General features: G+C 46.6%; 2 protein-coding genes across 9 annotated transcripts in view; one reads left to right on the forward strand and one right to left on the reverse strand.

Moving 5' to 3' along the window:
• Hel89B (histone acetyltransferase 1) overlaps positions 1 to 25604 on the reverse strand; it is a 913881-nt gene that overhangs the window by 84312 nt on the left and 803965 nt on the right. The gene's annotated exons all lie outside the window — the stretch shown is intronic.
• LOC142784952 (uncharacterized) lies at positions 18781 to 21523 on the forward strand. Its single transcript, XM_075883346.1, has one exon. It carries the CDS (start codon positions 19700 to 19702, stop codon positions 21488 to 21490), a length of 1791 nt encoding a protein of 596 aa, XP_075739461.1. The 5' UTR covers positions 18781 to 19699; the 3' UTR covers positions 21491 to 21523.

Genomic DNA, 25604 nt, shown 5'->3' on the forward strand with positions numbered 1-25604 from the left:
TGATGCAAACAATGGCTCGCTCAGCTGCGGCCGCAATGTTCAAGCCATCTTCGCCGCCCTCGTGAACGCCGAAGTAGCGGCGCAGTACGTCCACCGCTTCTAATGCCTCCGACGCCGTCGGCACGTTCGTCTCCTGTTCGTCGACAGAGTCATCATCACTGGTTTCGTTACGATTACTGACAGCGCGCACAATATTGTCATCCAGGGGCTGCTCCGTTACCACCACTTTCGAGTCCGCACTCACATAGTCGCAAAACGACTCGCTGTCGGGCACGACATCGGCGACACGAAGTGCCGTCCATGATGCAGCGACTTCGTCTGATGTGGCAAAACCGTCCGGCACAGTGAACTCGCCTGATGGCTCATCGCTGGCGTCTGGTGCGGCGGCAAATGAGGCGTGTCGAAAGCAGTTTGCGATCGTGGTCGCCGTCACACTCGTCCACGCCGCCTGAAGCATTTAGAGCGCAGCGTACAAGTCAACATCGGTGTCTCGCTTCATCCTCATGTTGAGCAGGAGCTTGTCTATCACACGCTTGCGATAACCTGCCTTCAGCGACATAATCAGGTCTTGGTCAAGCGGCTGTATTTTTGCTGTGCAATTGGCAGGAAGGAACAGCAGCTCAATGTTTCGAAGCACGGCAGCGGTATGGTGGGCGGTGCAGTTATCTAAAACAAGGCACACCTTGCGGTTCGCCTTTGCCAGCTTCTCGTCCCACTCGCAAAGCCATTTTGAAAAAATCTCCCTGGTCATCCAGGTTTTGCGATTGGCTACGTACTTGACTGGGAGCTGCCTCTTCCCCTTAAAGCAGCGAGGGGATGCACTTTTGCCAATTACGAAAATTGGCAGCTTTTCAGAGCCGCTCATGTTCGCACAAAGTAGCGCAGTGATCCGCAGCTTACTTTGTTTGCCGCCATGGCACGGCTCGCCTTTGAGGGCTAACGTCTTGTGCGGCAACATCTTGAAAAAGAGAGCGGTTTCGTCCGCGTTAAAAATATCCTCCGCACTGTATTTTTCTAGCAGCCGCACGATGTTTTCTTTCGCCCACTTGGTAGCCTCTGCTTTGTCGACAGATTGCGATTCGCTGCAGACCGCTCTGCTGACAATGTCGGGGCCCTCCTTGAAGCGTTGGAGCCAACCCGAACTTGCTACGAAGTTGTCATAGCCCATGATGCAGGCAAAGTCTCTCGCTTTTATTTGCAGCAAGGCGCCGCTCACCGGCAGATTCGCGGCTCGCGTGTCCAAGAACCATTTAAAAATGGCGTTTTCGACCGCTTCAAAGGCAGGTGCCCTCATCCTCTTAGTGCTTTCTTTCACGCCACGTGCAATAGCGTCGATGATGGACTTCTGCTTGCTCAAGATGGTTGACAATGTGCTCGTCGATACGCCAAAGTCTCTTGCCTCATTGCCTTTCTTGGTCCCCGATTCGACGGCTCTTATCATAGCCGCCTTCTGATCTAGCGTTATGTGCTTTCGCGTCCTGCCTGGCGCATTCATGTTGCTGGAATCAGGAGCGCAGCACGATAAAAGATAAGGCGGAAGCGGTCGATAAAGAGAAGAAACACGCACGCAAAAGCAAAGCGGCTCACGTCGGCGAGCGACAACACTTGTAGAGAAAGTAGGGAGTTTTAGTGCTGGGTACCCAAGCGGCTTGCGTACGCAGGACGTTGGGGCGGCGGTATTGCGCATGCGCGAAACCCCAAACACATGCGTCGCAAGATCGCTGGGGCGATGGGGCCATGCGTCCGCGCGGTCCACCTTCGCAAGAGCTCACGGTACCCGCACTGCGGATACTCTAGCCGTCGAGTTAAAATAAGCCAAAGTGCGAGCACTTATAGCGATTACACAGTTTCAGCCAGATTTCTAAAGCTAGAATGGCCTGGAACATAGAAACTAAAAGACATATGCCAGCCCCCGACCAGGTGAATAGGTGGCGCCATCTAGCGCGGCCATAGTGAAACAGACAACCACAACTTTGTTATTGCAGAAACATAGTGCATTGTACATCTGGTGCAAAAACTGCGCAGCGGCAATATTACAAATGAGTAACCTTTTTATTCATTTTCACCTCAAAAACATTACGCGTAAGCTAACATGTTCATGACTGCGGTTGCACGAAGTGTCACAAGATGTCGACACTGTCATTACAGTAACCTTGTATTTTTCACTTTTTTGCGTATACCAGATTACTGTACACAATAAAAAAGTGTCCTGATCACTATGTATGTTTAATTTAACATTTTAAATCATAAAAAGACCTAAATAATACTTACACGAAAAGACGTTACCGCTCTGCGAGCACGTGTGAACTTCGTGCGGCTTGCATTTGCGTGCGTGTCAACTAAAAAGCATTCTGGTTGGTTATGGGTTGGGCACGCAACGCCGCGCTCCCAAGCCCGCATCGCCCCAAGGGAATGCGTACCCAGCACTAAAACTCCCTAGTGACTGTGAAGAGAAGGGGCAGAAGGGGCGTTTTTTTGCGCTGCCCTCTAGGAACCGGTTACTCAAGGGGAAGGGGGTATGTAAGATTAGGAAGCGTGCCTCAGTGCCATGAGAAAGGGGAGATGGAAAATGTAAAGAAGACACAAAAGAAAAGAAAAGGGTGAAACGTTCCCAGAGCTGTGGAGCGCTCCCCTGTCGGTGGTAGCCAAGCGGCGCACGTGCAGCGACCTCTCCTCCGGAAACAGCGCGTGCCGTCTGCTTTGCGCGCGTTGTTGGAGGGCGCGTGGCGGGAGTTTTGAACTGCTAAATACAGTTCTCGCGTTGCGCGCCGTCTCAAATTCGCGTTGTGCACTGTCGTGACATCGGCTCGAAATTGTACTTCCTAACAAAATTTGCTCGTTATATCCCATAACAGGCAAATTTTGCCTCGTTAAAATGAGGTTTTGAATACATTGGTTTGTATGGGGACTTTTAAGGGGAATTAGGATTTGTTCGTTATATCCATTATTTCGTTATAGCCCATCTCGTTATAACGAGGTTTAACTGTATTCGCAAATATAAACGAGTGGCAATTTTCTGAAAAAAAAATTTTTAGCCGCACTTCAAAATTCATATGCTTTCGTACCACAGTTGCAAGCCCAACAGATGGCAGTGTACGAGAACGTCTGAAATTTCACATGCCAAATCACTTCAGTGCCCAGTTTTAAGGACTCTACACTCATATTTAAGGTCCAAAATAGCATTAATCTAAAGCCACACCTCCACTACATGTACCACTTCATGGGCTTGAATCAATTCTTTCTTGCCACCACAGCAATGCCCGAAAGTCAGCTTTGCTACAATGCTTAAATGAGCACTGACATCAAATTTACTCATTCCAAGATTTCTGCATCAGCGAGTAGCTATATACCCCGTAGCAGCGATTCGAGACCCAAAACGCAACTAAGCGATAAATAACAATCACTTTTATTGATTTATATCACTGGTATCTAGCACTATTCAAAACGGCCGACAATCTCGCCATTTTCAGCGCTGGAAGCACCAGCAGTGGCGCTACCTCGTGGTCACCTCCAGATCACGCCACAGCTGACCATTTCTCTATAGAAAAGAGTGACGTCAGGCTCAGCTGCCTCGCAAACATTTTATCTGCTAGGCAGACACATTAAGTCATGCCTTATCACCTGCATTGCTGTCGTGGCCGTACAAAGTGTCGACTCGGGTTCAATAGGATAGTCTGGAGTTTAGAATCCCCACGATTGAAGACGTTGCGAATTATTTTTGCTTTGATCAACCTTTTGCAGAACAGTGATTCCGAAATGGGCACCGTTCCAAGCAGCACTCCAGAGGTGCCCGAGAATGCACGCTTCAGCCATGTTCGCTCGTGTGTCTCAGTTAGCTACATTGGTGTGTTTTGGCGTGCAAAGCATTCAGGTATACACAGAGGGGTCAATGTGATATAGCTATCGCCAATGAGCATCGGCGGAGAAATAGATTATGTTTCCTGCTTTCCAGGTTCTTTTTTGCGCCTCCAGATGTCCCCACCTATCTAACGTCTCGCAGTTAACACAATACTATCACTTTTACGTGGACGCAAAGTCTACAGATAAACTAAAATTCAAAAATACCTGCGTGCTCATTCTTAGCGAAAATATCTGACTATAGGCTCTTCCACTTTTGAAAGCTTGTGGTGGTGTTGATTTGTAACACATACGTGATATGAAAGGACACCCTCATTGCGCTTTTTTCGTGCTTTGAACTAGACGACTGCAACTCACCAGCAACTCGCAACGATTCCCCGACATGCTGACTGCCAAGCACACGTTTAATCCTGCTCTTTTCTTTCGCCAATCTTTTAAAGGTGGTTTTTATTTTGATAATTTCACCAAATTATTCAAACTAGTGTGACAAAGATCAGACGCGACGAGCGAGTTTCTGGGCTTCGGCGCCAGTCAGCGCCACGATTAGAACACTCGGATCGTACACCTCATCGCTACTAGGGCATCGTCACTCAGGATGGTATTTGTGGAATGTATCACACCGAACACGTAGCACTAGTGTTGATGTCGCAGGGCAGTCAATTTTCTGTTTTTCCTCCTTAGCTTTTCTACTCTGTTTGACATCGAATTAAAATTACTTCGGGATGGATGCGTTCAAATTTGGCCAAGAAGACCTATGCATATCAAGTGATTAAATTATGGGCACATCTCGATCTTGAAATTTGATGTCAGTGCTCCTTTAATGGTACGGGGAGAAGCAGACCGAAGACCAAAAAGGACCACTGTCACGGCACAGTGCGGAGGTGTTTACTGAGCTTCATCGATTTACCAAGTCCCGAACCACTCGCCGGTTGCGCACGGACGCCTATGCTCATAGCGGCTACATCACATGCACGTGATTCAAATGTTCCGAGCCAGCCCGAGCGGCCTCGGGCCATTGGTGCGCTGGATGCTGTCACCATCCGCTGTGGCGTTTGCTATGCCGTCTGCTCCCTCCATGGCCTCAACAGTAGTTAGTGAATTATACCTATTTCTGTTGTGATGAAATTTACTTTAAGTGAACTACTCCAGTAAGCATGCATTGTACACCTGCGCAGTCGTTCCACCCCTGTTTCACCAAGCAAGTATAACGTGTGTTTGCTCGACCTTCAGGAATATGCACTAGCTCGACAAAGCTCAGGACACCGACGACAAGAACTGGGATGTGCAAACAATGCGAAATCTAGAAATATGCGAGAAGCGGACAGAAAAGCAAACAGAGAGCAAGAGCCTGGGGAAAATTTCCCGTGTCTAACTTAAGATGGCCGCACAGGCATGCGCTCCGCGCTGTCGTCTGCCATCTGCCCGAAAGAAATCGTTCGGACAGTCCCGAGCTGCCTGCAGGCCGCCAGGCACGCGAAAAATGAACACTCATCCGAGCGATCTCGGACCAGTTGGCGGAGCTTACAGTTGGTCCCCGAGAAAAACTAATGCAGCATCGCAGTCCAGGACGTCTAAATCGATGAAGCTCACTGATAAGCACTGGAGCCGCACAGAAGCGAGATGGTGGGAACACAGGAAACCTGCCAGTGCGATTTAATAGCTAACATCCCTTTTCAATAAGCATCTTCAGTTAACTGCTCGGTAGCGCATGTGAGCTGGCGCAGTTGTAAGCATACGGCACGCTTTTATTGAGTGAGAAGCCAAAGGCGCCGCACCCCAGTTCACGCTGTCCCTTTGCACTACCTAAGAAAGTGGGTTGTCATGACCACATTCGTGTGCTCTAGGAACGAAGTAGGCATCAAGAAAACTATAATGACAAATGCCAGAGTACGCACAGCGGGCAGGAATGCAGTCAACTGAGTTTGCGTTGTGCAGTGCTTAACTGGAAACAGCCGGCTTCCCCCAGCAGCCTAGTGCTGCTTGTCAGTGGAGATTTTGCATTGTTAACTGGCACACATGCATCAGGGAAGTCAAACAATTCAAACGGGTCGTCAGCTTTTTTTGTTTGTTTGCCGAGTCATCATTTCCTCATGCTCCACGGGCGATCGCCATAATTTAATTCACGACTTGCTGGCATCGGCAGCGCTCGTCACAAAATGCAAGTTTGTAACTGGCGGTTGGTACATGATTAAGGGGTTCGCGGCAAGTCCTGAATGCATTTACGAGAGCATGGCTGTGTACCAAATGGCTGATAAGTCTACTGGAAAGCACTGAAACTACTTCAGCCGTGGCTGTGGTGATCTGACCGCTTGAGCAGGATAGAAATAACGTAGCTAGTCCTTAGGTAATTTGTGAAATCGGACATTAGGTGTATTGCAACAGTGACCTCTTGCTCAGTTTAACTTGGCTCAGGATGCGTTGTACACAGGGTCCACCACGACGTCATTTTCAATAGAGGAACCACAAATAGTTTTGTTTCTGAAAGTCAGCAAACGCCTTTTGGAGCAGGTCTGGTGCAGACTCGCCAAACTTTGAGGATATTTAGCCGAATGTAGCAACCAGAGCACTTCTACAGTTTGGCGCAGCGGTAACATCACTGAAGTTAGTTTCGTATGCCCCATTAAGCTTCCTAGTGCGCTTTTGCAAATGTTTTGCCAGTACTCAAGTGTAGTGACCAGAGCACGATATTGTGTGTCAAGCAGACACTACTGTTGTGATACAGTACCTAAGTTTCAAGGAACAAAACAACTGGAAACAAATGGAGAGCCACAAGAAAATACAGCATCATTCTGGAAATAACAGAGAGCTGAGCTAGTTGGTTCATTACGTAAATGTGCAAATACAAATTGCAGAGCCTCTTGAAAGTTCTCAGGCACTCTCATAGAACATTCTCAGCGGTTTCAAAGCTTTTATTATAAATACTAGAGACCCCCATCACTCTTTGCCACATGAGCAGTTTTCAAAATGTGCCCCTAAATCACCCAGAGGTCGAAATTCAGTGGTGGTGGGGAAGTTGTACATGAATGTACATCAAACACGGAGCTGTGAGAATTTTTCGAAATGGTGCCATAGTAACGTAGCTACACGCGTTTGATTATCGAAGCGCGGCCACCACTCCTTTAACCTTTTCCTTCGATACCCTCTTTTGGTGTCCTCTCCCAAGGCAGGTTTGCCCTCTCGCCGAGCGCCCCCTCCCAATCTCGTGCGGCATACGTCCTCACCAACGTGCTGCTTAAAACACCGTCTGCTTTCGGTTTCTGTGACTCCGTCTACTCCATGCTTGTTGGCAAATCACTGCTGCTGTGCTGGCCCGTGCTTACATGAAATGTGCTAGTATGGACCCTGTGTACTTTATTATTATTTTTATTCAAGAATTATCCTCCACTGCCCTTGAGCATTACAGCAGAGAGGTTTACAACAGGGATACAAATATATCTCCATTTGTACAACATCCTTGTTTTTCAGAAACCTTATTCCATTCTGCTACACACTTCGAAAAAAAAAAAAATTGCGAGCATGCACATCCTGGGCTAGTATGCACGCGTTTCGAGTTTGTGATTGTTACGTTTAGAAGGGTAAAAAGATGTCTTTGCATAAGTATCCTTGTATATGCCTACCTTGTTTACTTCAAAAAGAAAAAAAAAAAAACGGTGTCACCCTTAACTTCTACCGGTGCAAAGAATACAACTCCCATTTCAATTCTTCTTTCATCACTGTCTGTTCTACGGTACCTGCCCAGGACGTACCTGGCCGCTCTGTTTAGAATAATCTTTATCCGAGAAGTCACAATGGCTTCCGATGAATCCCATAGTGAGACACATACTCTAATAGCACTGCTCTTACACATTCAGTAAGCGCATTTCATTTTGATTCTATCTTGTATCTTGTGACATCTTACAATTAGATTATACGTCCCCTGTTTCCCGACGACTTGCATTGTACCAAGAATCGATTTGGTCCTGGCATGATACCCATAAAAATAATGTATTAAATACCTTGGTTATACATCGCAGTTTTCTATCGACCTCTTATCTTATGACAACATTCAGATACCATCCGAAAGAAAAAAGAAAACACCTTTACTTGAATCAAACGTCGACCAAATATTCACGAGTGCAAAAGATAACTTGCGTTCTGCTAGGTTGACGATTAGAAAAGTAGAGAGTCTTCTTCGAATGGAAGTGTATTTCACTGGAAGTTCATGCACTTCTACATACATTTCGCTTGCATGTGTACGTATCAGGGGTCGTTACCTCATTAAGCTCTGTCCACACAGAGTAGTTTCAGTTGGCCGAAAGCTGTTATTTTAGCATTTTCACTCTATAGGAAGATTTCCTGGTTGTAGCAGCAGCAGTTGCATTCACAAGCACGCATCTAAGCGAACTTCCTTGGTTTCACAGATAGCCGCGGCGACTACCTGGGTTCTCATCCGTGCATCGTACACGTGCCTGCGCGAAAAGGACCACTCATCTGGCCTTGGCGCAGATTGCGCTGAAGCCGCCCCCAAGCTGCTTCTACGCGGCCCGTTCCTCTGTCATAAAAGCCGTCCCAGCGGAAGCATCACTGTTGTAGCAGCAGCAGTTGCATTCACAAGCACGCATCTAAGCGAACTTCCTTGGTTTCACAGATAGCCGCGGCGACTACCTGGGTTCTCATCCGTGCATCGTACACGTGCCTGCGCGAAAAGGACCACTCATCTGGCCTTGGCGCAGATTGCGCTGAAGCCGCCCCCAAGCTGCTTCTACGCGGCCCGTTCCTCTGTCATAAAAGCCGTCCCAGCGGAAGCATCACTGTTGTAGCAGCAGCAGTTGCATTCACAAGCACGCATCTAAGCGAACTTCCTTGGTTTCACAGATAGCCGCGGCGACTACCTGGGTTCTCATCCGTGCATCGTACACGTGCCTGCGCGAAAAGGACCACTCATCTGGCCTTGGCGCAGATTGCGCTGAAGCCGCCCCCAAGCTGCTTCTACGCGGCCCGTTCCTCTGTCATAAAAGCCGTCCCAGCGGAAGCATCACTGTTGTAGCAGCAGCAGTTGCATTCACAAGCACGCATCTAAGCGAACTTCCTTGGTTTCACAGGTTGGTTGCTTCATTTTTGACATTTCCTTAGAATTTCTTAGTCTAGCAACTGCTGCTGCTACTGTTGGTGTTACGGCTTGTATACTCACTTTGTACTCACGTGTTTAGCCATTTTACACGATGCCGACGAATGCCGAACTCTGCAAGCGCTTAGACGAGCTAGAAGATTTATTCAAACTTAGATTGAACGAATTGGTTGACCGGCTTGTTGTTAATATACAAACCAAGCTTCAGGACGCAGGCTTAGACGTCGGTGAATTGAGAGCTGAAGTTGGTCGTATGGATGACAGTTTAAAACTCTCGAACGAGGTGGTCGAGTCGACACGCTCCCAGCAGCTCGAGCTGACTGCCGCAAATCGTGCTCTAAAAGCAGAAAATGAGGCCCTTCAATGTAAAGTCGCCAACCTCGAGCAGTACTCAAGGTTAAATAACTTGGAAATAAAAGGGGTGCCCTCTACCCAAGGAGAGGATTGTTCCGCAATCCTGACTGCCATTGGCGACAAAATCAACTGTAAGGTCTCGGCTAGCGATGTCGACACGGTACATCGTGTACCTGCAAAGTCCGGTCAAAGGAATATAATTGTGCGGTTTTGCTCTCGTGAAAAAAAGAACGAGTTCATGAAGAAAGCCAGAAGGGCGCGGCTGAACACTCGAAGTATAGGGTATTCAGGAGAGAACGCACAGGCAATATTTGTGAATGAGCACCTATCACCAGACAATAAGCGCTTGTTCTCTAGGGCACTTGCCTTAAAGAAAGAAAAAGGATGGCAGTTCATCTGGACGGAAAATTGCCAGATTAAGGTGCGGAAGTCTCCCGACAGTCGGGTAATTCGCATTGCTTCCGATTCTGATTTATGCAATATTGCCTAACATTTTGCAATCAGTCTAGTAGTCAATCTTTCAGTTACGTGAAATGGCTTCGTACATTTGACCTCACGAACTTCAGACCTATTTTTCCTTGCCCTGCCGTTCACTAATTCATTTTAATGCACGCAGTCTGCAAAAAAACATGGATGGTATCACAACTTTCTTATCATCAACTAGTCACAGGTTTTCTGTGATTTGTATTAGCGAAACGTGGCTTCCCGCATCTCATAATCACTTGTATACCTTCCCCTCATACTCTGCTGAATACTGTCACCGCGATAATAGTAATCATGGTGGTGCGGCTATTTTCGTGTCCTCGGAACTGCGTTTTCATAGACGACTTGATTTGACACTCAAAGTGGCTAACTGCGAATCTGTTTGGGTTGAATTTCACGATTCATTTTTTTCACAGGACAAAAAAAACCTTATAGTTGGTTGCATCTATCGTTCACCGTCATCATGTGGAAGTGCTTATTGCTCGGCCCTTGGTAATTTGTTGCACAAATTATCACTGGAGCAGAAAAATGTCATTATCATGGGCGATATCAATATTAACCTCCTAGATCCATCCAACACACTGTTCAATGAATACGTTAACTGCCTAAATGGCTTTGGGTATGAAAACCTAGTTACGCTTCCAACTCGATGTCCCGCAAATAAACAAGGTACACTTATTGACCACGTTTTATCAAATCTCCTTACTAACCCTGACTGCGCCGTTGTCGAAGCCTCTGTTACCGATCACTATCCAATATTTGTGCGTTTAAATTACACTCCTTGCGCTATTGTCACAGGCCTAACCAGAAAGAAGCTCAATTCAACAAAGTTCTTTGAGTTAATATCTGCTACAGACTGGAACCCAGTCATCGCGTGCGATAACCCTGAAACTGCCTACGATACATTTTCAAAGATAATTTCCAATGCCCTTGCAGATTCTACCGAAATAATGAACTGTAAAAAACCGTTCTCAGCTCCTCGTAACCCATGGCTATCTAGCAGTTTGCTTGATTGCCTGAAGAAAAAAGATAACCTTTACAGAAAAACAAAAAAACAACCGTTCAATACTGCGCTTCATGATAGGTATAAAAAATATTCTAATCGTTTAGGAAAACTACTCAAACATGCCAAAACACAGTACTATGAAAATAAAATTAAGTGTGCCGGTAATGATGTAAAAAAACAGTGGGAAATTTTAAACTCGTTTTTGGGTAGATCCAACCAGCATAGCGAAATAACAATGATAAAATCGGGAGACCTACTTCTCGATAATCCCTTAGACATTGCTAACTCTTTTATTAACTTCTTCTGTACAGACAAGCAACGGGAAGACGATCCTCTGACCCAGCCTTACCCACACATGCCTCACAGCTTTTTCCTTCACCCCGTGACACCTGAAGAAACAGTCACTATCATTTCTAGTCTAAAAAATACCGGGCCCGGTATTGATAATTTCCGGCCCTCTCTCATAAAACTCATAGCAAGTTTAATATCTGAAACATTTTGTCACATAGTAAACCTTATTTTTACCACGGGAATTTTTCCAAGCTCCTTGAAGAAAGCCAAAATAATTCCTGTTTTCAAGAAGGGAGATAAGCGTCTCACATCTAATTATCGACCTATAGCTATACTCTCATTCTTTAGCAAAGTTGTTGAAAAACTAATAGTAACACGCTTGTCTTCCTATTTTTCAAAATTTCATGTCTTATCAACTAATCAATTTGGATTTAGGGAGGGATACTCAACTGATTTAGCATTAATTTACTTGACAGATAAAATCCGGCAGGCAATTGATGCAGGTAATTTGACGGGGGCGCTCTTTATTGATTTGTCTAAAGCATTCGATTCACTTGTTCACAATATACTATTTGCTAAATTAGAGTCTATTGGAATAGCAGGCCCGCCACTGAAATTACTACGTAACTACTTAAAAGATAGAGAATATATTGTGTCTATATCTAACACTTACTCACACCCTAAAACAAGTAACATTGGGGTACCGCAGGGATCAATATTAGGACCTCTCTTATTTTTAATATACATCAATGATCTTTCACAATGCCTAAAATCATCTGACTGTATTCTTTACGCTGACGACACTACTATTTTCTGCTCAGTTAACCACCTTGATTCATTAATCTACAAGCTTAACCACGACGCGGACAGCATAGTTACCTGGTGCCGGCAAAATAAACTACAGATAAATGCTACAAAATCTCAGTTCGTCATCTTTTCTTCTAAGCATAGGATTTATTCAGGTTCACCATCTTTAACTTTCGCTTCAAACACACTTTATCCTACTGACAGTGTCATGTTTCTCGGAGTCACATTAGATAAGCACCTAAAATTTGATGAGCATGTTTCATCGTTAACAAAGAAGACAGCTTATGGCATTAGGATATTAATTAAAGTTCGCAATTTTTTCCATATGAACACACTAATATCCCTTTATTACGCTTTCATTCATACATATATTAATTATTGCATATCATCATGGGGAAACACGTATCCAGTCCATTTATCTCCATTGCAACACACTCAAAATCAGGCTATTCGCATCATGACACATAGCACCTACACATCAGAAGCATTGCCTTTGCTCACCTCTAACGGTATCCTGTCGGTGGGAAAACTACATAAATATTCCCTCGCAATACTAATCCACAAATCCATCAGCGGAAAGCTCCCGTTCCCTATAATCATCAAAAGCCAGTATCCTTACTCTTTGTCAACACGTTTCGCATCCAGCAATAGCTTCTTATTACCGAAACCCAGAACTAATTATGGTAAATTCACTACTAACTTTTCAGCCACACAACTATGGAACTCATTACCATGCCATGTTAAAAATATCTCCAATTTCCACGCATTCAAAATCAACCTTCGGAATTATCTGCATTCAGCATAGTCATTTCATCATTTCATCATCTCTGCTTTCTTTTGTAATTTTTAAATAATCCACGATGTTTCAGTGTTAATTGCTTCTTTTTGAGTGTTTATTTTGTGTACACATCTTTGTTGCGTTAAAGTACTTTTGTTTACTCAGCTCTTATGGGAGGTCCCCTGTACAGTCTCTTGACTTTGGGACCTCCCTCTGTATCAGTAGTAAACCCCATTGTAACCACCATTTGTAACCAATCAATTTCAATAAACTTTCAAACTTTCAAACATACAGCTGATTTTTTGCCTTAGTCCAACTCGCATTCATGAGCTTGCACAGCTGTTTTCATTGGGCAAAATTACTTTAATTTGATGTCAAAGTTCATAATAACAGTTGGACATCATTAGTTGAACTTCACAAGGCAACAAAATACAACGCATGCAGCTCAGTTGCGCAAGAAGAGAGTCTAAGAAACTCATGGATCGTTGCCATCATGGTGGTCGCCATTTTGTGATAACAATGACACTGTGTCTGGCTCTTCTTATTGGGATACTATCCGCAATGCAGTTTTGGTTTCGTTTTCACGCGCTGGAAATTTTCAGACTACTATATTCATTGGTAGAAAGATGCATGCTGGATTCATTTTTTATTAAGGTTGAGCATAAAGATACATTCGCACCTCCTTCAACAAGTAACGCTGCCATTAGCTGCAGCTGGCAAGAATAATTTAATCTACCTTCCTAGCAGAGGCACGAGGTCGTGTTGTGGGCTTATTCAGGCAGTCTGTGCCCATATTTTGGGCAAAGCTGAGAGTCACTGCTTATATTCTTGGTTTTTCGATAGTACGACCGTCCCCTGAAAGTCGTATAATCGGGTTTCAAGGAAGTTATTCTAACTCATCAAAGAACGCCAACAACGAACGCCATTGGCGAGCATGTGCATGAACTGATCAACTGGGATAATGCCTATGTCTCTTTATGGCCTGACATGCACAAACGTGCGGGTATATAAAGGTGCTCAGTGATCATATGTGCTTCTCTTTTGGTCTTATAACTACATACTACTCACGTGAATGTTTACAGGAATACATCTGATTCGGCAGTTGATGAAGTTTGTCACCACGGGGCAAGTAATCACCCACCAAAAATGGCATTGGAGCACATGCGGCTCCCTCCCATTTCTAAGTCAATGGTCTTCCATGTTATACATGTTTTTTCAGTAATATATGCATTTGAAAGTAATAATAAGATTTTGAAAAACATGTACCACATGCCCTGCTTACTCACGCGTGAGAAAGTTACACAAATTTTTGTGCAGGCTGGGCTTCTGTCCTCGTGCAAAGCATACGGAGCAGCACAGGTTGGCACGTTCGAGTGCCGTTGTGCCTGTGCCAACTATTATTTCACTGCAAATAGAACCCTTTTTGATACCTTATTAGCATTTCATTCGCAGGTGTTTGCTAGTGTTTCCTGATGCGTAAAGTGGCACAGTGCCATCCATTTATAGCGACACCAAATATAAATGCAGCGATGGGTCATCTTGTGCAATAAGTCCTAAAACCCATATACAACGATACATTATCCACCGCATATTGGTTACAACGATCAAAAGTTCGTCGTCTGGATGACACGTTCCATGCAGAATAATCTTTACATTTGCATTGATAAGTTCCTTTGAAACTAACTATGCCGAGACAAGATGATAAGTTAGTGTAATTGAGTTGGTATCTACTGCCATTGCAGCAGAGTGCCAGCAGCAGGTCCAAGCCATTCTAAAAGCTGAGGAGAGCATCGAGACTTGGCACGACGGGTTACTAGATGGTGCCAGAAGTGTTGCATTTTGTGCCTCACCGCACGTCAACTGATGAATTAAAGAAAAAAAAATGTGAAAAGCAATGCTGCATGCTCCTGGGCTCACTGCTTCTTTCTAAAGCATGTCGAACGCAAGCGAGAAAGGAAAGAGAAGACAAAAAAAAAAAGGAAAAAAAGCGAAGCAGCATGGTGGCATTAGGGCAGGGCCTTCAATAGCTCGCAGCGTTTGTTTGTTTAGAGTCGCTCGCAACTGCCGGCGTGGACTCGGTGGTGTGAGACGAATCTGTTTTACAGATATGTACTTGTCCTTCCTTGTCACACAACAACGATGTTGCTGTTGGTTGCCATCGCTGGCTGTTGTGCCTTCTCATCCCATCCCATGCCAGAACCCCAACTCTGCCCTGGCATGAGGTCGGCTTCGATTTTTTTCACCCGAATGGCCAAGAATACGTCTTTTGGGTTGATTACCGGTCCCGCTTCCCAGAAATCATTAGCCTGCGTTCGACCGCAGCACCTGCTGTCACTAAGCCATCAAGAGTGTTTTCGCATGACATGAGATTCCGAAACTGGTGTGCAGTGACAATGGTTCGCCACTTGCTGCGAAAAAATTCTCCACCTTTGCAGAGTCCTATGGCTACTGCCACACCACTAGGAGCCCCCATTTTTCGCAGTAAAACAGGGAGGTGGAACGAATGATGAAGGCGGTCAAGGACCTTATGCGGAAAGCGGATGACCCGTACCTGGCACTTGTCACATACTGAGACACTTCAGACGATATAAAGTAAGTCCTGCTCAGCTGCTCATGAGTAGGCGCCTGCCGACCTAACTGCTGAAAATGTCACAACTGCTTGATCCGGCTTGGCCTCCTTTGGTCCCATTCACTCAATGAGACCAAGACAACCAGAGCCCGATGCCCGCACCACAAAATAGCCCGATGCCCGCGCTATTTTGTGGTGGAGACTCCGACAGGGGTACTTCAACGCAACCGGAAGCACCAGGTGCCAACGACAGGATGTCCTGGAGATCACATGGCCAGCCCACCTGCAACTACCATGGTGGCCCCAACCAAGATGATTACACCTTAAAGACCTGCAGATGAACTGAGGCGACCGGGGGCTGACCCAAAACTAATGAACTGCATCACCTAACCGAAGCACCTCCACTACAGAGGAGCTTCGGGGTGGTGCTGCTATGCCACGCATCTCGCAGTTCTTCAGGAAGATCCGCAGGCTGAAAAGACCTGTGAACATTGTTCTCCTTCAGCTCAAGAGTTTTACTGCATGCGCATGTCCTTGTTTACCATGGGGGAGGATCTACTGCACAGCAGTAACAGTAGATGGCTATCTCTTGTAATGTTCTACAGCATAGCACGTACCTATATTAACGGCTGCTAATAAAACATGAGATCACTTGTACACCAGGATGCTTGACTGTCACGTTCACATACTCCCCCGATCCACTCGACATATTCAACAATGCTGAGATGGAGGCGTGTTATTATGAAGCAGTGGCTTATGCTGTATTCAGGGTGTCTATCAATTTGATTTTTTCGAATTCCCTGACTTTTTCAGGTTTTCCGTGATGACTTAAAGCAAATTCAATGACCATCACGTCTGCTTGGAAAACTCTGTGCACTAGAAACAAACCCTCGAGTGGGAAAACAAATCAGGTGCTCATATAAAATAAGCAAATATACTATTTACCACATGCACTGAAAATGTTCTCAGCATGTGCAATAAAGATGAAAAAAATATGTATATCTGGCCAAAATAAAACCTCCGAGACACGAAGTGAGCTAGTTGGCTGTTTAATGTTTGGAAGAAGCATAAGAATGCACGAGTTGAAATTAGTCGCAACTGAAAGTTTGAGGGAGCCCGTGATAGTGCAACGCAGCCAAAGAGGAAACTTGAAGCCTGACCACACATGCGTATAGCTTCTCAGCGCATGGCTTTTTGACGCTGTGCTGCGCCCTTTCCTTATAGAGAGAGCAAGTACACGTTGCTATGCGAAGCTGCGCTCCCTTCTCCCTTCACTGGGAGAAGATGCAGGGCCGCATCAATCAATACACAGAGTTTAACGTCCCAAAACCACCATATGATTATGAGAGACACCAGAGTGGAGGACTCTAGAAATTTCGACCACTTAGAGTTCTCTAATGAGCACCCAAATCTGAGCACATGGATCTACAGCATCTTCGCCAACATTGAAAATGCAGCCGCAGCAGCCGAGTGTCTTAGCTACTAGACCACTGTGGCGGTAGAATGTACTAGAAAGAGCGATGGGGTCGCAGCGCCGCATCAATAAGCCAAACAGGCTGCAAGATGTACATGTGGTCAGACCATTTAGAGGTGCTGTCATTTCATGCCATCTGTGTAAAAAAAAAACGCGGGAGCCCGCGACCGATTCCGCCACAGCAGTAAATGCCCAGACCACTGAGGATGTGGATTAGATTGAATGAGATCAACCTGGAATATTGTATTTACTGAAGTGATTTTACTATTCAGGATGTGGATTAGATTTAATCATATCCACTCTATAATGGTGTACTTATACTGTCCGAAACCGTGTATTTTGACAACTAATGAGAATGACGCAAGAACAAAGCTGTAATGCACTTTTTTTTTACATCGAGCAGATGCATGCTGGTGTTTTCATTTCACTGGGCTCTGATGCTTGGAGAGCAACCAAAGTCCTCATGCCTTCAAGAAAAGCTGGGGGTAGCGTTTAAAGCGCTAACGTCTGAATATGTAATGGCAAGAAGGAATCTGTCAGGTCGCAACAGCTTCCTCAACTCATTGATGAATCACGGATGCCAGCATGTTACCTTCGTTTACGTGCTTTTCTATGGATGCGACACTAAAAAATAATCACAGATTTAAAACACCATCCCAACAAAAAGAAATGAGAACTTTACCTGAAGTTACACATTGCTACTTTTGAAACGCGAGCTACCAGCAATAAGTGTGTAGCTAAGGATGCTTGCCGTTGCTTCAGCAATAATAATAATAATAATAGTACACTCCATTCCCGGTAATTTAAAGTCACATAATTGGAATTTTTGGTTAATTAAAAGTCAGCAAGTGGTCTCATAAATTTAGCAAGATGGCCTATAGAAAAAATGCTCTGTAATTTGAAGTTAAAATCTCGTAATGGTTAATTAGAAGTTTTTCAGTCAAGAGCCTCTAGGCGACCGTAATTTTTCTATGAAATTGGCAATTTCTCTAGTGCCAAGACCACCAGGACAGCCTTCCTCCATGGACCGTGCTCTTATCGCCATCGCCACTGCTCGCAGCGCCATGGTTTATGAGGTCGCCATCTTATTCAGCCAACGCCAGGGCATCGCATTGATCGCATCGGCTAACTAGGTCTTTCACTGTATTGTGTCGAGTGCTACAGCTGCATGCTGGGTTGAAGAAGTTGGAACAGCGCGACTGGACACTGGTGGAAGAGAAGACTCAAACTCACAAACAGTGCTGTGTGTGTGTTTGCATGTTCCACTTCATCTGCACTTAGTTGCACTGTTAAAGCATGGCATGATGAGCCGACCAGCCCGCCAAAGCAGTGTGGCTTGATTCCGCACGTGTTTACACAGCTAATTGTGAGTGTTGTGGTGGCGACACTTGATAATGGCAGCTCGTGGCCCTTACCGAAAGCTTGAGCTGACGACGAAAGTCAAAAGTCTTGAAAGAAGTTGACCAAGAAGGCACCACCAAGCAAGACATTGCACGAAAGTACGGCGTTATGCCTAACTCACTGTCTAATTTCATCAAGTGCAAACAGGTGAACTCGACAATGGTAGCTTTGGAGCCATTCTTGTTATGAAAAATTTGTTACTGCAATGAGCAACGTCGGTACATATGGTCCACTAATGAACAGAAAAATTGTGCAGATCGTTCGGCTAGTGGACGAACCACCACCGAGCACTACCGATGTTGCTGCGGGTCTTGCTCTTGCGCTGCATTTTATGTTTCGTTGAAGAGAACAATGCTGAAGAAGCCCAAGACATGTGTAGTGCTTGGAAAACACGCTAGCTGCAGCCAGGTTCGGCAAAAGAAGATGACAGACAATTTTCTTAGAGTACTGTCAGGTTTGAAGCAATAAGTGTGCAGCTTTTTGTGCATTTTGCAGAATTAGAAGTTCATTTAGTTAGAAGCCTTTTGTGGTTTCGTTGAACTTCGTAGTAACGGAAGTCGACAGTAGTACAGTTTAATCCCTTTGTAAGAGGCATGCTTCGGGCAGCGATTCTCGTCTTCTATATGAAATGTCTCTTACAAGCAGGGGACTTTGTATGCATTTTCCTATCCCCCGTATTTTACTGTAGGCATACTGGTGTTTCCTATACCCATTTGGCTCTTACATGAGTGTCTCTCATAAAGGGGTTTCACTATACCGCTAATATTAAAGGCATGACATAGCCCCCAGCAAGCCTCTGCTGATGGCAGTTCTGGCTTAACCCGAGCCAGGTCAAAATCGTGACCAAGACAAACATGCACAAATTTACCAACTAGTGAGTAATGTTGTGGTTCGAATGTCAGATATGCTGTACGATATGTAGAAGCAACAGGTATCAAAAGCATGCATGTACCAACATGGAAGCTAAGGAATGCTTTAGTCAACATGAAAGGGAAGTTGCTGAGTGGAAATTTTCCCGGTCTTGTTTACGCCATAGGCTGCCACATTTGTGACAACCAAAACATCGGCGAGACCAGTGATTTCAAAATAAAGTGTTAAACGACATGAATATGACGTCATGAAACCACGCATGGCCTTGAATGCCCTCGCTAAAAAATACAGGCCACTGAATTGACTGGTCAAGCGCACGTGTTCTAGCCAAAGAAAAGGTTGCATCATGCCTGCAACTCGAATCCCTGTACATACAGATGACTGCACATCGGCTCAACATGAGTGATAGCACGCTTTTGACAATGTACTTGTAGCGCATGATCACCATCATCATTACTTGATCACCGCGCCGCGCCTCTCGCGCAGCTGCCGCGAGCTCGAGCTGCGCGAGAATTAGAACGAGCTTCTGGCCTGGCAGTTTGGACGCTGGTAGCCGACGTGGCTCCGCTTCAGGCCTGCAATAAAGTGGCGAGATCGGCACGGCCCCATCGGCCGCCTTCGACGTCATCTCACGTCTCTCCTTCTCTCGTCGCTACATTGGTGACCCGGAGAACACGCCCTTCGCCGAACGGCCCGCTGCCATGTTCCCGCAACTCTGCCCGCCAGTGCCGCCGTTCCAATCGACCTACCCAAAGGTATGGTTTATGCAACTCGACGCCGTTCTTGCGGTGAATGGCGTCACGGACCAGCCGCTGATGCACGCCATTCTTCAAGACGCGCTTCCGGCAGAGTTGCGTCATCTCGCTGCCACTTCAAGCACCAGCCCGCAGCCTTACGATGCCCTCTGCACTGCGGTGCTCGCCCGCAACGGCCTCACCTACCGCCCGCTTCCGTTCACCCGCGACTTCCAGGTTTCCCCTGCGTCGCAGCGTGCGGAACACGTACCGGAGCCTCTCTCTGAAGGTGAGGAGATAATTTCTACGGCATCCTACGCCGAGACGCTCACAAGCAGCTCCGATATACACCTCGACAGTCTGGTCTCTGACGGTGTCTCTATGCCTTCGCCACGCGAAGACTCCTTTCAAAAACCAGGCGACGACAAGAACTTGACCCCGGAGAACTCGGTGGCTCTCCTCAATCAATTGGACAGTTTCCCCAAAGAATGCAGTCCAATATTGGGAGCACAACAGTCTACCGCGAATGAGGAAACGAGCACGTTTGCTCAGTTGAATTTGAGCGGCAAACTGATCATCAAGGCGCAGTTGGGCGACGACATACGCCGCATTCCGATCCACAACGAAGACATTACCTACGATGAGCTGATTCAGATGATGCAGCGAGTGTTCCGAGGCGAGCTTTCCTCTAACGACGAGGTCACGGTGAAGTACAAGGACGAAGATGGTGACCTGAGCACTATTTTCGACAGCTCGGATTTGTCTTTTGCGATCCAGTGCAGCCGGATACTGAAGCTAACAATATTCGTGAACCAACAACCAGCTCCATTGGAACCGGATGAAATTAAGCATCTCAGGAAGGAGCTGCAGGAAATTAGGAATGTTGTAAACCGCCTGCTGGACAGATTCGAGCCCCTTCACTTTGTCTCCAACAACTCGGAGCCAGAGGACAGCGCGGGAAGTGCCCCACAGAAGGCCACAAATGCTGTAGCGCCGAAGGAGTTTGACCCGCTCGCTTCAAAGCAGGCGGGAGGTGACGAGCCCAATGCACAGATAAAACCCAAAGGTGAAAACGGCCGGGTAGGCACTCCTGACAGCTTCTCGAGCCTAGATGCGGCCGCCGCCACTCAGCAGCAACTTCACGCAATGCAACAGCACCAAATGCAGCAGCATCACTACCCTCAGCACACTGGACAGACCGGAGTCGGATACATGGGTCAACCAGGACCTCAACAGCCTTACGCACCTCAAGGACATCCTCCACCACAACAGCAGCAGCAGCAGCCACTGCCTCCTGCACAGCAGCAACCGGTAGTTCCTGGTGGATATGCAGGTGCACCAATGCCGACAGCCAGGCCTGGCCCCACCCCAACTCCTGGGATGCCCGGCCAGCCACCTCAGGGGCCCTACGGTCAGGCTACATTTCCTCAGGCATCGGTCGGCCAGAGCATGCCACATGGGCAGCCCTTTCCGCCAGGCGCTGCCCTCACCGGGGCACAGAGACCACCGCAACCCGGCCCTCCCCAACAGGGCATGCCTCAGGGCCCCCCTCCACAGCCCGCACAACCACAGCCTCCATATGGTGGCGCCCCGCCCGTGTCACAGGCCTACCCAGGCTACCCCCCTCATGCCACCCCCTCCTCCCAAGCTGGCCCCTACCACTCGAATCCCAGCCCTTCCTACCTTCTTCGTCCACTGCGCAACTCCCAGTGTCGCCCACCAGAGACCCACTGGTTCCCGATGGTCACTACACGTTGACAAACTGGACTTCCCAAATGGACACCTTGCGGATTGTCGTTCATGTATATAGTCTCTTTCCCTTTCTTTGTTATATACACTTCAAATCGCGCAAAGCGCTAGGGGAAAGCCCTGTAGCACATGATCACCATCATCATTACTTGATCACCGCGCCGCGCCTCTCGCGCAGCTGCCGCGAGCTCGAGCTGCGCGAGAATTAGAACGAGCTTCTGGCCTGGCGGTTTGGACGCTGGTAGCCGACGTGGCTCCGCTTCAGGCCTGCAATAAAGTGGCGAGATCGGCACAGCCCCATCGGCCGCCTTCGACGTCATCTCACGTCTCTCCTTCTCTCGTCGCTACATACTCTCAGAGCTTACATCACATACTTAGGCGTACATAAATAGGCTGTGTCTTTCCTATGGCTTTTATTGTAAACAAGGCTCCCGTATCAAGAGGCGAAACGTCAGTAAACTGAGTTCTTTTAATATTTGTATACTTTGACATTTACACCAAGAACTAACATTTATGCACTGCCTTTCTGTTTTATTTCAGGTCTCTACTAGCTGTTGAGTTCAGTTTATTATTATTCATTCAAAATATCAAGATTCATGATTAGAAGTTGCAGTCGAAGTTGCAACTTTTTAAGCTTTGATCAATAGTAATGCTTATTTCTGTGATGATCGCACAGACTGCCGCCAGTTTCCATGACCTGGCCAAGTTTTTTAGAAAGTCCTCGACTTTTCCCTGACTTTTCCAAAAGGGTCTAAATTCCCTAGCTTTTCCAGGTTTTCCCGGTTGGTAGACACCCTGCACATTCTGGCCTCAACACGGCCCCACTGGCTCGTCAGCGAGCCTGCCCGGGGTTTGCGAACAACAAGCGGGTCAGCCTTCGTTCAAGCCTCTATTGGGACCCTGTTTCCGCTGCGGCCAATTTGGACACTTAGCAACTTTACGAAATTGCTTGGCCAGGAACAAAATCTGCCAATTCTGCCGTATCAAAGGCAGCTTTGCAGCAATTTGCCGTAAACGGCAAGCGTCTGTACAGGAGGTTAGTCCCCAGAAAAGAATTGCCGATCCCTCGCCCTCTCTACTGGCCTGCCATGCTCCTGCCCTATACAACAGTCATCATCTATCAATCGCGGCTGCTTGATTTTGTTTAAAACGCAGATAAACAGCCGCTTTGACCAGTGACCACACTGGCCAAGTATGAAAAGAACCAGCAGGGTTGCCAATCGGAAAAGGCATCGTTCCGCGATTGCATCCAGCAGCTGCGTGCAAGAAACTATATAAATAGAGCAACTGAGTTTCAGCTTCACATTTAGCTCTTTTTTGAAGAAGCAAGCCAGTGAAAAAAAGCAGGGCAATCTCATCGCCATCGAGCAATGGCAGCCCACATGGTTAGTAAACAGCGGTGATTTTCGGTGGTGATAATGCATGTTTTAAATTTCATCGCCGTACAGTGGACTCCCATTAAACGAAACTCGGTTAAACGCAAAAGCCACATAAACAAAACTATCTAGGCACATTTTGTTGGTCTTTTATATATTTATTATAAAAAGTTTCGGGCAATCGGAACATTTTTCTAAGCTTACATTCATTATTAAAACTAAAATAGGCAAGATCCATGAACAGCGGAACAGTCTAGAATCGTATAACAAATGCCAAAGCAGCCTAGCCAAGCCAATCCAGCGATTGTACATATCCACGCACGTTGAGCTGCAATCGATGTTTTGTCATGAACTTGAGGACACGGCCTTGAGGAACCTATAGCTGAAGTTCAAGATGAGGGCCTGTGCTGAAGTGGTGATGAGATGGTGTGTGATCCTGAGCCCATTTCTGTGGCTGACAGTGCAGCAAGAGATGCTGTCATCTTGTTGCAGCGCTACTCTGAATACGATGGTGGCAAAGAGTTCCCGCCCAGTCTTTAAGCAATGGGCTCCTACTATGTGAGAAAGTGCTTGAACAAGGCCAAGCAAATTGTTATCACCTCCTTTTTTCTGAGTCACCAATATAAGAAACACTCTTCTTTCTAATCAACTATAGCACCGTATTTACTCACACGCACACCCATTTTTCTCGTTGGCCCGCACGATAACACCACTAGAAAAATCGACTACTTTCGGGAGCATCTTCCGTTTAAATATGAGGTACAGGCGAAGCTTGTGCCTATCTGACGTGCAACAGAGCATTGCTGTCACTCTAGTTTTACCGTGGCTCGATGTCATCACGCGAACTTGCTTCGCCTCCTTCTTCTCGATGATCGTGGTGCCAGGCATGTTGAAGTAAAGAGGTGTCTGATCAGCATTCCCGATTTGCCCAAGCAGGTAGCCCTTGTTGTGCCGCAAGTTTAGGACGAATGTCTGAAAACTCTGAAGCTTTTCATCGTACTCCTCCGGAAACTTTTCGCATATGCCCGTTCGCCTTCGGAGGGAAAAGCCTTTTCTCTTCATGAAGTTAGTTATCCAGCACCTGCTCGCTTTAAACTAGCTCCGCATTAGCCCTTTTTCTAAGGCTAACAGCATAGCCTGCACTTGAAGCAGTTCCGTCATCACGGGCCGCTGTGCCACTCACTGCTCAATCACATACTCGCCGAGCAGCTCTTCAATTTGCGGAAACCGATCTTGCTGTGGTCCACTGAAGCCTTTATCTTTGCTGTCGATAATCTTCTGCTTTTATTTCTGCCAGTCCCGCACGCACATTTCGGAAACTCCGAACGACCGCGATGCGGCCTGATTTCCGTTCGTTTCGGCACACGCGATGACTTCTCTTTTAAAAGCGGCATCATGGTGCACTCGTCCAGTTTTTAGAGTCGGTCCTTCCACGCCGTCGATGCTAATGTACTACAAGAACACGTACGAAGTGCCGCACATGGGAAACACAAAGGCAGAAATTGTCGACGCGCCATGCCGACGCACGTAGAGGGCAGCCATTTTGGAAATGCCGATGGCAATAAAATGACCGTATCTATTTTTTTTTTGTACTCGATTCTAACGCGCATGCGATTTATGAACTAGCTTAACCGAAAAAAAGGTGCGCGTTAGAATCGAGTAATTACGGTAGTATTGTGTACTTCAACAAGTTTTTGTCCGGTCAGCCACAGTTGGTGATTTTGAAATAAAGTCATATTTCATTCATTTTGTGGGGTTTGCTCAAATGAAACTTTTCGTAAATGGAACAAATTTTCTTGCCCCTTGGAGTTCCATTTAAGAGGAGTCCACTGTATTTTCATGTTTTGAAAATGCATCAAAATGTTCAAAATTGTGCTTACAGCACGGCGTTAAATATATGAGCCTGGAATTGCATCTTCGAATTTCGTTGAAATGGAATGGCAGAGAAAAAAGTGTTCGTTGTGGCAAGAGTACTTATGCATTGGCTCCTATGGACTGCTGATGGGAAACCAAGAATTTTTTGCTGTAGCAAAAATTTTATTGAAGCGGTGTTTGTTGTAGAGAGGTTCAACTGTATTGCCACCAGCACGTAGTGGGTCGACAGCAAGAGCGGCTCTCAATCTGGAGGAAAAAGATGATCGCGTGCTTTCTTCTCTGCTCGAGAGCCAGCCACGACTGACGCATCGTCCTAGAGCTAGCTACCCGGTCGTTCAATAAATCCCCCAGTACTCGTGACTCATCGTGACAAACTGGTGGAAGGTGCTGGGTAGCCTCACGGATGCTGCAGACCCCCCCAGGAAGCCGTAATACGAGTCCAGTGCCAGTCAACACTCCCGTGCATCGGACCAGCCGCCGAATCAGGGGATTGCCTCCGGAAGTCAACGATACTGCTCCCACCACGTCAACAAACATGACCAGCACTTCGGTACAAACCTTGGCAACCGGCACAGGAAGCACGTCACCGAACCGCTATACGTTGGAAAGCCCACGGGCACCGCCGACGTTCCATGGTACGGAGCGCGAAGACGTTGAGGACTGGTTGGCGGACTTCGAGCGCGTAGCCAACTTGAATCAGTGGGACGACGCGGCGAAACTGGGTCGTGTCTACTTCTATCTCGAAGACGTGGCTCGCACGTGGTATCAAAATCGGGAGGAGCAGCTGACGACGTGGCCCGAATTCTCTCGTAGACTTCTGCAGACATATGCCAGCACTGACCGCCAAGAAAGAGCTGAACGAGCTATTCTTG

The sequence above is a fragment of the Rhipicephalus microplus genome, unplaced genomic scaffold (assembly GCF_043290135.1).
Source record: "Rhipicephalus microplus isolate Deutch F79 unplaced genomic scaffold, USDA_Rmic scaffold_16, whole genome shotgun sequence".
In the NCBI taxonomy this organism is placed as follows: Eukaryota; Metazoa; Arthropoda; class Arachnida; order Ixodida; family Ixodidae; genus Rhipicephalus; species Rhipicephalus microplus.

Excerpts from the sequence above, each read along its gene's own strand:
- LOC142784952 (XM_075883346.1), top strand. The coding sequence starts at position 19,700 with ATGTTCCCGCAACTCTGCCCGCCAGTGCCGCCGTTCCAATCGACCTAC.